Source organism: Choloepus didactylus, chromosome 4, assembly GCF_015220235.1.
Source record: "Choloepus didactylus isolate mChoDid1 chromosome 4, mChoDid1.pri, whole genome shotgun sequence".
Taxonomy (NCBI): domain Eukaryota; kingdom Metazoa; phylum Chordata; class Mammalia; order Pilosa; family Megalonychidae; genus Choloepus; species Choloepus didactylus.
This window is the reverse complement of record NC_051310.1, coordinates 3587479-3600974: the sequence shown is the minus strand read 5'-3', so window position 1 is coordinate 3600974 and position 13496 is coordinate 3587479. Positions and strand designations below refer to the sequence as shown.

Below are 13496 nucleotides of genomic sequence, written 5' to 3'. Positions count from 1 at the left end.
TGTGGTGCTGTCGCTGGGAGTAAGAGGTGGACGAGACAGAGCCGTGGCCTCTGCTTTTGTGGTGCTGACACGCTGTATAGGGTGGGGGCTTGAGCAGAAACAAGTCAGGCTGCGGGATGTGCTGGGAGACGAGCAGGGGAGTGGGCAGGAGAGGGAGCGCGGGGCGGCTCCACAGCACAGTCCGGGGAGGAGGCAGCTGGGGAGGGTCTTCTAGGCCCAGGGGACCAGTGTGTAGACGTGCCAAGACAGGACGAGCTGGTTTTCCAGGAGCAGCAGGAAGGCCAGCAGGGCCAGAGGAACAGAGACACTTGAACAGATCATCTCTCCGAGCCGTGCCGGGCCCTGAGTGGAGGAGGTGCAGGGCCCGTCCGTGGTCGGCTGTGCGGGGACAGCCACCTGCAGCGCGTCTGCTTGTCCGTGTCTGCTAAGCATTTGTTTTATGTTCGTGTGAGTAAAGGGTCGCCAAACCCTTTCTCTCCTTCGTGGAAACATGCTGGGGGTAGCTTCCAAGCCGGCTCCCTAAGACCCTGATAGAATTGGAGCAGCAGCCGGCTGACAGTGCCCCTCTGCATGGGGGCGGAGGGGGGTGAGCCGGAGCCGCTCTGTCATCGCGGCAGCCCTGGCAGTTCCTGCAGGGGCGTGGGGCTCCTCAGCCAGGGTGCTCTCCCGTGCGGGCTCCTCTCCGCGTGGCGGGGGCTGCGGCCTGGCCCGGTCCTGCGTCCTCCTGCAGAGTGCAGTAAGGAGGCACCAGGCGTGGCCTTCCAGAGCCCGGGAGTGGGCGCTGTGGTCGGCTCCCCACCAGACATGCGCCCCGGGCAGGAGGCCGGGTCCTCGTCCCTGTGGGCCCACCCCCCAGTGCCTGGGCCTGGTGCGGGGTGTGCATCTCCACTGGAGGGGGAATAGGTTTAGGCCCAGGGACGCACGGACCTTCAAACCGGGATGTACTCGGGCCGTTTCCCTAATACTCTAGCCCCCAGGTTTTTGGGTTTTGTTTTTATTATTATTATGGTAACATGTATGTAACATTTTGTGTTTATATGCCATTGTAGCCATTCTTAAGAGTATAATTTAGTGGCATTAATCACATTCACAATGTTGGGCCACCATCACCTCCATCCATTAGCAAGACTCTGCCATGACCCCAACAGAAACTCAGTGTCCACAAGCAGTGACTCCCCACTGCCCCTCTCCCAGCCCCTGGTGACCTTGGATCTGCTTTCTGTCTCTCTAAATTTTAGTTATTCTAGATATTGCATGTAAGTGGAATCATACAGTTCTTGTCCTTTGGCATCTGGCTTATTTCACTGAGCATAGTATTTTCAAGGTTCATCCATGTTGTAGCATGTTCCAGCACTTCACTTTTTTTTTTTTTTTTTAAATAAATTCAAACTTACAGGAACAGTTGCAAAAACAATACAAACCCCATACACAGAACTCCAGCATACCCCGACCCTCCTCCCCCGATACCCTGATCCACCAACTTTAACATCCTGTCATACCACCATTTCTTTCTCTCTCTCCCTCCCTATCACCCATCATCTATTGCTCTATCTTCTGAACATGAGAGCAAGCTGCACACTTCCTTGAACAAACAACATGATTCACATATACATTTCTCATGAACAAGAACATTCTTTTATGCATTCTCTTTAAGCGCAGCTAAGAAGTTCAAGAAATTCAACATTGATACAAAGCTTACATTCTATATTTTCTTTTTTTTTTCCTTATGTCCCAACTGTGTGCCTTTGAGCATCCTCTCCCCCATCCTCAGATCCCATCCAGGATCATCCTTGGCATTTAATTGTCATTATCTATTTAGACTTTTTTTTTTTTTTCACTTGTGGAAATATATATACAGCCTAAATCTTCCTATTCCAACCCCTCCCTAGCATTCCATTAGTGGAATTAATCACATTTATAATGTTGCAATGCTATCACCTTCTCACCATCCATTACTAAAATTTTCCTTCACCCCAAACAGAAACCCTACTCTCATTTCTTAACTCCCCATTGCCCCTTCCCCCACTTCTTGTAACCCATACTCCACTTTTCATCTCTATGGTCTCATTCTCTGATACTTTGTGTTTACCATGGGGCTTAAATGTAACCTCATAAGTCTGTGACAATCTTGTTTTCCTTTGATACCAACGTAACTTCAATAGGACACACAAACTATGTTCCTTTACTCCTCCATTCCCCCACCTTTATGTAATTCTTGTCAAAAATTATGTATTTTACACTGAGTCCAAAACCACTGATTTATCATTACAGTTTATGTATTTTAGATCCTGTAGGAAGTTAACAGTGGAATTTACAAATCAAAAATACCGTAGTATTGGTATTTATATTTACCATGTGATCTTTACTGGAAATCTTTATTTCTTCATGTGGTTTCAGTCAGTTGTTTAGTGTCCCTTCCTTTCAGCCTGCTCAGTTCCCTTTAGCATTTCTTATAGGACTGATTACTGGTGATGAAGTCCCTCAGCTTTTGATTATCCAGGAATGTTTTCATCTCCCCCTCATTTTTACCCTCCAGGTGTTTGTAAATTTTCTAAGTCTCTGATGGTTATTGACTTCTATTTGTATTCCATTGTAGTCAGAGAATGTACTTTGAATAAATACAATTTTTTTTTTTTTTTTTTAAATTTACTGAGGTTTGTTTTATGTCCCAGCATATGGTCTATTCTGCAGAAAGATCCATGATCACTAGAGAAGAATGTGTGTCCTGGTGATTTGGGATGTAATGTTCTATATCAGTCTGTTAAATTTCTCTATATCTCTCTCTCCTTTCTTTGTTTCTCTGTCCGTAGGGCTCCTTTTAGTATGTGAAGTAGGGCAGCTCTTCTATTAACAAAATCTCTCAGCATTTGTTTGTGAAAAATTTAAGCTCTCCCTCAAATTTGAAGGAGAGTTTTGCTGGATAAAGTATTCTTGGTTGGAAATTTTTCTCTCTCAGAATTTTAAACATGTTGTGCCAGTTTGAATATATTGTGTCCCCCAAACGCCATTATCTTTGGTGTAATCTTGTGTGGGCAGACTTATCAGTGTTGATTACATTGTAATTCTTTGAGTGTTTCTTTGGAGATGTGCCCAACCCGGCTGTGGGTATTGACTCTGATTGGATAATTTCCATGGAGGTGTTGTTCCGCCCATTCGGGGTGGATCTAAGTTGAGGCACTGGAGCCATATAAATGAGCTGACAGACAGGGTGAACTCAGTACAGCTGTGAGGGACATTTTGAAGAGGAGCTGCAGCCAAGAGGGACACTTGAAGAAAAGCATAGGAGCTGCAGATGAGAGACAGTTTGAAGACTGCCGTTGAAAGCAGACTCTTGCTCTGGAGAAGCTGAGAGAGGACAAATATCCCGAGTGCAACTAAGAGTGACATTTTTGAGGAACTGCAGCCTAGAGAGGAACATCCTGGGAGAAAGCCGTTTGAATCCAGAACTTTGGAAGCAGATGCCTGCCACATGCCTTCCCAGCTAACAGAGTTTTCCAGACACCATCGGCCCATCCTCCAGTGAAGTTACCCGATTGCTTGATGTGATACCTTGGACATACTATGGCCTTAAGACTGTAACTGTGTAACCAAATAAACCCCCTTTTATAAAAGCCAGTCTATCTCTGGTGTTTTGCATTCTGGCAGCATTAGCAAACTAGACCATATGTCATGCCACTGCCTTCTCACCTCCATGGTGGCCGCTGAGTAGTCACTACTTAGTTTTATGTTGTTTCCTTTCTATGTGGTGAATTGCTTTTCTCTTGCTCCTTTCAGAACTTGCTCCTTCTCTTCAATATTTGATAGTCTGATCAGAATATGTCTTGGAGTGGGTTTATTTGGATTTATTCTATTAGAAGTTCGCTGGACGTTTATGCTTTGTGTATTTATATTGTGTAGAAGGTTTGGGAAGTTTTCCCCAAAAATTTCTTTGAATACTCTTTCTAGACCTTTACCCTTCTCTTCCCCTTCTGGGATACCAATGAGTCTTAAATTTGGACTTTTTATTTTATCTATTGTATCCCTGAGATCCATTTTGATTTTTTTTATTTTTTTCCCCATTCTTTCTTTTGTTCTTTCATTTTCTGTTCTGTGGTCTTTGAGGAGGTTGAGTTGTTGTTCAGCTTCTTCTAATTTTATATTATGGGTATCCAGAGTCTTTTTAATTTGGCCAGCAGTTTCTTTTATTTCCATAAGATCTTCTATTTTTTTAATTTACTCTTGCAATTTCTTCTTTATGTTCTTCTAGGGTCTTCTTTATGTCCTTTATATCCTGTGCCATGCTCTTCTTCATGTCCTTTATATCCTGTGCCATGCTCTCGTTGTTTTAGTTCTTTGATTAATTGCACCAAGTACTGTGTCTCTTCTGATCTTTTGATTTGGGTGTTTGGGTTTGGGTTCTCCATATCGTCTGGTTTTATCATATGCTTTAAGATTTTCTGTTGTTTTTGGCCTCTTGGCATTTGCTTTACTTGATAGGGTTCTTTCAGGGTCTATAAAATACCGATCTCTAATTTGAAAAATCTACATCTTGGTGGCGTACACTTTCTCTAACAGACCAGCAGGTGACGTCCACGAGCCACCTATTCCCCTCAAGTCAGTTCTCCCCAACTTTGTCTTTGTGGTGCGTGGGGGTCTGTTTCTTGTGGGGTTCAATTGGTGCACCAAGTTTGGATGTGTTGTTGGTGCTGTCCACCCTGAATGTGGGGCGTGTGTCTAAGCAGTTAGGGAGGCAGGGCAGCTTTAATAATCAAACCTCCTAGGTGTTCCCAGAGATTTAAGGCTGCTGCAAGAGTCCAAGCCTTCACCTCAGTCTTGCCACAGATTGTCTCTGCCGCTGACCCACAAGTCCGTGGCACTGACATAGGGTCCCTGGGATTTCCAAGCAGGTCCCCCTTCCCAGCCTTGCTTTTCCAGGACCTCTGCTGAGGGAAGGCTGTGCCACGTCCCAAGTGCATGCTGGCCTTCCAGGGAAGCCCTGGACTGCCAGGCTGTGCAGGGGTGTTCCCAGCCTGCTGTAAAGATGGTTGAATGGGGCGTGTTAATTTCCCCCTTTTGCACAGCTCTGCCTTCCCAGCTCCAGGACAATTAGCTGTGAGTGCCCTAAAGGCCATGTCCACGGCTGATATTGTGGTGTGTGCGTGGTGTTGTGGGAACCACCTCCCCATCACTCTGGGACCCTTGGCGCGGCTCTGGGCTATGGGTCAGCCCCAGGTGGGAGCGTCCCAAGCCTGCTGGGGAGATGGTTGCAAGGGGCCAAGTTTTGTTCTCCTTTTGGCTGCCCTCTGCTCCCCTGGCCCCAAGACATCGCAGAGGGTGTGGAAAGGGCTATCCTGCACACCAGACACTGAGGTGTTGGGACAGCCCGCTCCTGCTGTGCTTCACTATGCAGTTCTCACCGTGTATCCGCAAGTCGTCCCAGGTTTTTTTTTTTTTTTTCAAAGAACTAGTCCATCTCCAAACGCCAACCCACAGTTTCCCCACACAGCAGCTACGGCTGCCAGACTCTCAGCCGGTCACTCACTTGTTTCAGAATGCAGACTCCTGATTTCACCAATGCACAGTCCCTGTGGATTTAGGCAGACCTGTCCAGCTGGTGCATCGCTGGAACTGATGTTCTGGGTCACTTTCTGGCTTGTTATCTAGTATTTTTCATGGAGGTTTTTTTGCCCTGTCTCACCTTGCCGCCATCTTGGGGTCTCTACTTCACTTCTTTTAATGGCCTGGAATAATCCATTGCATGTGGATACCACACTTTATCAGTGACACTTGGGTTGTTTCCCCTTCAAGCTATTGTGAACAATGCTGCTGTGAACACTGGCAGGCAGTATCTGTTGGGTTGCTATTTCATTTCTTGGGGATATACCCAGGAGTGAATTGCCAGGTCTTACGGTAATTCTACACTTCACTTTTGAAGAACCACCAAACTGTTTTCCACAGCAGACAGAACCATTTTACCTTCCCACCAGCACTACCCAGAGGTTCCAGTTTCTCCATATCCTTGTCAACACTTGTTATTTTGTTCTTTTAAATAATATCATCCTAGTGGGTAAGAAATGGCATTTCATTGTGGTTTGGATTTGCATTTCCTGAATGACTAATGATGTTGAGCATCTTGTCATGTGCTTATTGGTATTAGTATGTCTTCTTTGGGAGAAATGTTCTCTTCAAGTCCTTTGCTCATATTTTATTGGGTTGTTTGTTTTTTGTTGACTTGTAGGAGTCTTTATATATTCTGGATATTATCACTTATCAGATATGTGATTTGTGCCTATTTTCTCCCATTTTATAGGTTGTTTTTCACTCTCTCTTGATAATGTCTTTTGATGCCCCCAAATTTTAAATTTTTATGAAGGTCCATTGTGTGTATTTTGTCTTCTGTTGCTTCATGCTTCTGGTATCATAGGAAAAATCCATTGCCATCTCCAAGGTCATGAAGATTTTCCCATGTTACATTCTGAGGGTTTTATGGTTTTAGCTCTTATATTTAGGTCGTCGATCCATTTTTAGTTAATTTGTTGTGTATGGTGTGAGGTGTAGAGATCCAACTTCATTCTTTGCATGTGAATTTCTGTTTTCCATTTGTGGAAGGAGAATATTATTCCTTCTCTACTAATTGGACTTCACACTCTGTTGAAAATCAACTGCCCATAAATGTACGAGTTTATTTTTGGCTCTCAGTTCTACTCCATTGATGGAAATGTCTGTCCTTATGCCAGGACCATACAGTCTTGATTATTTACCTTTGTAGTAAGTTTTGAATGTGGAGTGTGTCTCCCGACTTTGTTCTTTATGAAGATTGTTTGGCGTTTTGGGGTCCCCTGCCTTTCCATGTGGACTTTTAGGCAGTGGTCAGTCTCTGCAAAAAAAGACAGGTAGGGTTTGATAGGGATTGCTTGAAACTGTGGATGAAATTGAAGGGCGGCATTGCCACTTCAGTCCCTGAGCCTGGGTGTCTCCCCGTCTGCTTAGGCTCTGATTCCCTTAGCAGTGTCATGGTTTTCACTGTACAAGCGTTAGACTTCCTGTGTTCAATTGATTCCTACATATTTTGTTCTTTTTTATACTATTGTAAATAGAATTGTTTTCTATTGTAAATAGAATTGTTTGCTAACATATAGACATACAGTTCATTTTTGTATATTGATCTTGTATCCTTCAACCTTGCTGAAAATTACTAATTAGCTCTAATAGGTTTTTTTTGATTCCTCTCACTTAAGTCTTATGTTTAAGTTGAAATTACCTTTCAGGTCAAAAGCAACACTGAGTGCAGAGGAAATGGCTGACTTCTACAAGGAATTTTAAATAAAAATTTCCAGAAGCACATGATTTATAACAGGTAGGTATTCTACTTTTTTCTAAAACATTGAATACACATCCAGATTGGGTAGGATTGTTTTCTTAATGAATTAAGACATTTGTGTTAGTATCAGAGGTGGATGTGTGATTTTATTAACTTGTTTCTTTGCACTTTTAAGTAAAGCAGACAGTTGAAAGTTATTTGCTGTTAGCGCCCTGGTGTATGACAGTGGTTTCTGGACAGCACTTGTCACTAAAGGGACCCAGCTCCTTGGAGAAGTGACTGATTCCAGGTAGGAGAGCACAGGATGAGCCTGGCACACATAGGCCTGAGAGCAGGGAGGTGGACAGGCGGGCCGGGTGGGTGGGTGCTGGACTGTTGTTTTTGGGGTGACTAAAGAAAGGAGGCTTTTTCTTCACGGAAGAACAGCAGCTAATGCAGGAAGTGATGGCGTTAGAAAGTTACGAGATCTTGACCACCTTTGTTGTCCTAGGAAACAGTCGTCTGTGGCTGCAAAGCCATCAGGCAGAGAAGCTGAGGGGGAGCTTGAGAATGGATGGGTAGGCTGATGACAGCCGGACCCCTGATCGATGTTAGCGTCCTTAAAAGGTGAAACAGCAGGGTGGTGCCTCTCAACGTGAATTAGAGTCTCACGTCATGCACCGGTTTACAGGAGAGGGGGGTGAGGCAGAGAGGACCACAATGAATTGGTGCTTGAAGATACAACCACCCAAATCCCAAATACTGGAAATGCTACAGGGCAGATGATCCAGTTTCTTCAACAAATAAATGGAATTTTTTTTTTAAGGGGGGGATATTAGGGATTAAAAGGGGATTAATTCTTGTTTGGATCCTAATAGAGACAAACCAGTTATGAAAAGATATTTTTGATAGACAGTGGGAAGAAATTGAACAATATTTGTATGTTAGACTGTATTCATAAATTACTTTTCATTTTATTGGATGCAGTGATGGTATTGTGGTTATGTGTTTTTAAGAAAAGGTTTTAACTGTTTACAGGTATGTACTGACGTATTTACAAGTGAAATGGTGTGCCATGACGTTTGAGATTTGCTTTAAAATAGAAAACTTTAAAATAGAACAGCAACACAGTTGAGGAAGGAGATCTAGAGAAGGTTGTAATGGTTCAAGCTGGATAAACTCAGGAGGGTTCATGACCCTACATTATCCTTGGGTGGGTGTGAGTGTCGTAAAAGCTTTAGAAAATGAAGTGATTTGCTTTTTGTATCTCCTGGTGTCTGTGTGTAGAGTAGTCCTGAGACATCTGCTTGACCCCGGTGCTGTCGTTTACTGCTCTGCACGGGTTAGGTTATGCAGCCACGGGGGCAGCTGCACTGCCCAGACCCTGATTTTTGACGTGAGCCCAGAGCCTGTCTGTTCCATGTGTGGTTGCTGCCGAGGTTGGTGATCCCCAGCAGCAGCCGGGGTGACCCCGGCAGCAGAGCCTGGGCCCCCTCGCCCTGTTCCCTGTCCCCTCCCCACCGGCCTCCTCCTGTCCTCTTTTAAGCACTTAGCCTTGCCCTGCTCTCTGCTTTCTCTTCCCTGTAGAAACAGGAGAAGCTTGTGGTGTGGGCAGAGTCTGGCTTTCGCTCAAGGACATAAGAACTTTGAATGAATCCTATCTGGATGCCAGTTTTCTTTCCCTGGAAGCCTTAGGGCACTGCTGCTCACCTAAGAGGGTAGAAATGGGAAGATTCTTCTATCCATCCTTGCACAGGCTTCAGGAAACAAGCATTTTTATGTCTTGCTGTTGCTTCTTTTGTGCCCTTGCTTGCTCTCCTTCCATCTGTTCTGAGGCCAATAAAGCACTTGGGCCCAGTCTGGGCTCTGTTCATGCATTAGTGCATTTGGCTGCCAAGTACTGGTGCTTGTTGGCATCCCGGCTTCTGGGGGCTCTGCACTGAGAGTCCAGAATGTGTGCACTCAGTCGTGGATGCTTTCCAGGCTGTGCCCATTCAGTTCGAAAATGCTGACAGTGGGGTGAGCTTGGAAGTTTCAGCCTGCTCTCCAGAGCGACTTACAGGCGAGTGAGCCCTTGACTGTGTGTCTGTGTGAAAAGCTCCGAAACTATCTCTTTAGGGACAGAAACTACACAAAAACTCAGATGATCTAGAAAAGAGGACAGGGAGCCTTATGTCATTGGCATTTGTGATAAATAAGGGTCTCACGATGGAGTACTTTGCCATTTGCTTCTTACGCAAATAGAGGCCAAAGCCAACTCTGGGGCCTGCCCAGCACTTGGTCCCCTTTCTCTCCCCAAAATGCAGCAGCGCAGCTTGACTCTGGGGGGGGGCCCAAGACTTCCCCAGGGCTGGAGGTGGGGTGCAGCCCTGGTGAGCCACACGCTCAACCGGGGGCCCTCAGCTGGGGAGACGGGGCTGCCTGTGGACAGCTGGGCTCGGGTTGGGGAAAAGGGAGGGTGGGGTGGGCTGTGCCGGGCGCCCCTCTGACAGGCTGACCTGAACCTCACTGCAGGGTACTCACTGGTGCTTCTCCTTTTCCTCTTTCTCGAACAAAACCTAGAGCCTGGTACAAGCGTAACTTCACCATCACCTTCTTCATGGGGAAAGTGGCCCTGGAGAGACTGTGGAAGAGGCTTGGGCTGAGGCAGAAGCCGGCCAGCACTGGACGGGGCGTGGATTCTTAAAAACTGCAAGCTAGCCCGGGACCCCACATTTCCTTCTCGGACCTGTTGCCTGTGTTCTGGCCCCCAAGGGCCCTGAGTACCGAAGTTGATGTGGGGCAGGGCCGCCTGGAGAGTGCAGGTCCCAGCCTGCCACGGGCCTCGGAGCCCCCTCCCAACTGCTCCCCAAGCCGGCTCGTCGTGGCGACGTGGTGTTAAAGAAAGCCCAGGCACCAGATGCTGGATGGCTGCTGTTTTCCATGTTGAATTGTTACCTTGAAAGCTGGGACTCTCTGTGAAGGGACTGCTTTGGAAGCCGGCGGCCAGGTGGCCTGTGGGCACCCACAGTGTCCTGGTGGAGGGGCTCTCTGGCTGGTGAATGCAAGTCTGGTCACCCCCATGCTGCTAGGGCAGCCTCAAGTTGTTTGCGGCCTCAGGAGTACATGCTGAGTAAAATGCAGTTGTCCTGAAACGTGGAAGGTACAGACTTTAAAAGCAGCTGCAGTTCCTTGTCAGAGAAACCTGAAGTGACAGTGGAGGCTCCCTCCGGCTTTTCTCGGGTTAGTCCAGTGCACACAGAGACTGTTAGCCAAGGATTCCTCAGCAGCTCGCTGCTGGGTCGAGTCATGTTTTTAAAGTGCTTTTAAAATGAGCCTCATTTTGCATCCCTGAGAGGACTGAAGACAGAAAGGCCGCGGCGGGGTTGTTAGCAGGTGTCCTCCTGGTTCTTCCCGGCTTGCTTTCAAGCAGCTTCAGCCACAGTGTCTGGGGCTGGGATGTGTGCTTGAGTGTGTGCAGGTGCCAGGGCAGCGGTTATGTGGGTGAGTTTGGTAAATATGGGGGCAAATGAGCATCACCTGAAACAAGTGTGGTCATAAAGCCATGAGCCCTCTGCGGCCACACTGCCCGGGCCACAGGCCAAGTGGCAGCACTCGGGGTCCCGCCCCTGCGGAATCGCCCGTCATCACACATGTCCTCTGAGGAGAGGCCAGCTGTTTGGAATGAACCAGAAGCCACTTGGCAGGAGACCTTTGTTTCAGTAAAGTAGTGAGCCTGGACTTCCTCGGTGGCATGAAGATGATTCCAAAGAGGAATTCTAGAAGAGTAAGAGCGCGCATGCCATCCCCCCAGAGACTTCTAGCGCCCCGGTGGGATGTGTGACGCTGAGGGTCAGAACCTCCTCACCCTGGTGTGCCTGAAGAGAAAAGCGCCAAGCGGCAGTGGCCGGCGGGGCCAGGGCACTGGGCAGCTGCTGGGGGCAGGGGACGGGGATCCAGGGCCCAAGCTGCGTTCTGGCCTTTCATTCTCTTATCCCATGAAACTTACTGACTTTAAGGTCATTTAAACACCATCTTCTCCCTGGATAAGGTGGTGTTGGGATAGACAGCATTTTCCAGTGATTGTTTCTAATTCTTTTTACGAATCAATTCTTAGAGATCTTGAGGATAACTTTCCATAGTAAATCAGAAAATAGCCAAGTGGATCATCTGAAAGGAAATGTATTTTTCAGGAAAGTGAAGCCCAGTGTGGGTGGTAAAGCTGTGCCTCATCAAGGAATTTCAGGACTCGTGTGTGTGTGTGTGTGTGTTTACGTGTTCTTGCTGCAGCGTGACAAACTTAAAAGATGTGGAAAAGACAGGTAATGCCTCTGAAGGCCTGGGGTGACTGTGGAAAGTGGGGGTGTATTTTCTGACCTGTGGGACTACGGAAAGACCACCCGAGATGTTCTGCTGGTGAAGGGCCGTTTCCAACGCAGGTGTGCCCTGACCCCGCTCAGAGCTGCGGTCCCCCATGGCCAGCCTCCTCTCCAGACAGCTGGTTCACCTGAGCATCCAGTGGGCTTTGCCTCCAGCTGGTGGCTCAGTGATCAAAGACATGTGTTCACTTTGTACAAGAACTTCTAACAACTGTAACTTTTCTCATCACATTTCATAATTTGCCTCCTGAAGATCTTTAGGGCTTCTCTAGTCACGCTTCTTGGAGACTTCAAGGAACAGAAACTGGTCGAGGGTGGGCCGGGGTGACTGCTTGAAGCCAGGTCTCGGGCACGGACCAGCGGGGGCCCCTGCAGCAGGAAAGCCGAGGGCCAGGGACCTCAAGGCCCCCGGTGTCGGTGAGGGCAGTGGACGTCTGTCCACCAGGGTCCAGCGGCTTCCACTCCCACCACCAGGCTCGGCCTTAGGGGAACCTGCTGGTTTCTGGGCTCCCAGTGGGCAGCTCCCCAGCCTGGGCAGCGAGGCCGCGAGCACTGGCCTGCTCAGGGCAAGTGACAGCAGACGGCTGAGAACCTTGAGGCCCGTGTCCCCAGCAGAGCCCCTCCAACCCAAGGCCAGGGAGACACAACCGCCTTTCCTTTATTTAAGAGTGACTTAAAAAGGAGCAGACAGCAAGCAGTTCCGTATTCCACGTTCAGACAGTTGTGAAAATTCAGTTCTCTTTGGACATGTATTTCAAAAAGGAGCAGCAGCCCAGACTGGGCCTGGACTGCAGGAATGGCAGTGAGGTGGGGTTCGGGCTGCGTCCTGACACTCGCTGGGTTGGCGAACCACAGCTGTGCCGATCTGGGAGAAGGAAGGAAGTGCCCTGAGCCCGCCTGGCACCTGCCCGCACTGGCTGCTCAGTAAGAATCCGCCCGGACGGCACCCAGATGGCTGTGCTTCCAAATGCAGTGCATTTTGTTTTCAACCGACATAGCGATATGGCAGTTAGAGTCGGAGGACGGGCAGCATTTTTTTAGAAGTGAAAAGAGAAGTGTAATTGAAATCTAAGTAATCTCTATGGTATCCTTTTGTAATTACGATTTTATTTAATGCCAAAAAGTTTAACTTGATTCTTGGTGTTAACTGTGATTCTGGATTCCTCTGTGCTCTAAGTGAATTAATAAGAAGTCACAGAACTGTTTCCCTCTTTCTTTAATTCTAAACATTTGAGATAAAATTATTATGGTAAATATTACTTTAGGTCACAAATAGATGCAGTTAAATTGTAACTAAGGTTCTTTTGACCCTAAAAATTAAGTTATTTTTATATGATTCTGTCAGGGCCCTATTTGAACAAAATGTCTCTATGTACTGTTAGTTTTTAAATATTTACAGAATAAAGATTATCTTATTTTACACTGTTTTTCCCAGAAAACATGTTTGATAAAATTCTAAATAATAAAGCTTCTGTTTTCTGAATTAAAAAGTGAAATAACCGTGTGTCTCTTTCCCCCTCTCGGTGTTGGGTGGTGTGTGTAGGTGCTGAGTTACTCCTTCACCCAAAGCAAGAGGAGCCGGGTGTGGGCCATCAGAGGGGCCCCCAGGAGGGTCCGAGCTCCACGGCCTTCCCGTTTAGTTTTTAGTCCCAGTGACATAGGAAAAGTCTGCCTCTGGAAAGCTCAGCGAGACATTTTTATGGTGTGATTACAGTAGAGCAGAGTTCCGAAGCAGCCCTGTCCCTAGGTCTCGGCCTCCTGGGTTGTGACAGCGTCCTTCATGGAGCCCCAGCAGCTTAGAAATGGTGGGTGAGGTGTAGCACCCGGCCTCCCTGGGCTCCTCCCCAGGATCCTCCTCA

General features: G+C 47.3%; 1 protein-coding gene across 1 annotated transcript in view; it reads left to right on the top strand.

Annotated features, from left to right (window-relative positions):
* The window catches only part of LOC119531035 (cytochrome c oxidase assembly factor 8), a 42945-nt gene extending 29844 nt beyond the window's left edge, over window positions 1-13101 (top strand). Inside the window, 3 exon segments of the mRNA XM_037831761.1 lie at window positions 7248-7297; window positions 7300-7336; window positions 9842-13101. Coding sequence (XP_037687689.1) covers window positions 7248-7297; window positions 7300-7336; window positions 9842-9965 — 211 coding nt within the window. The 3' untranslated portion in view covers window positions 9966-13101.
* Window positions 13102-13496: the final 395 nt, after the last annotated feature.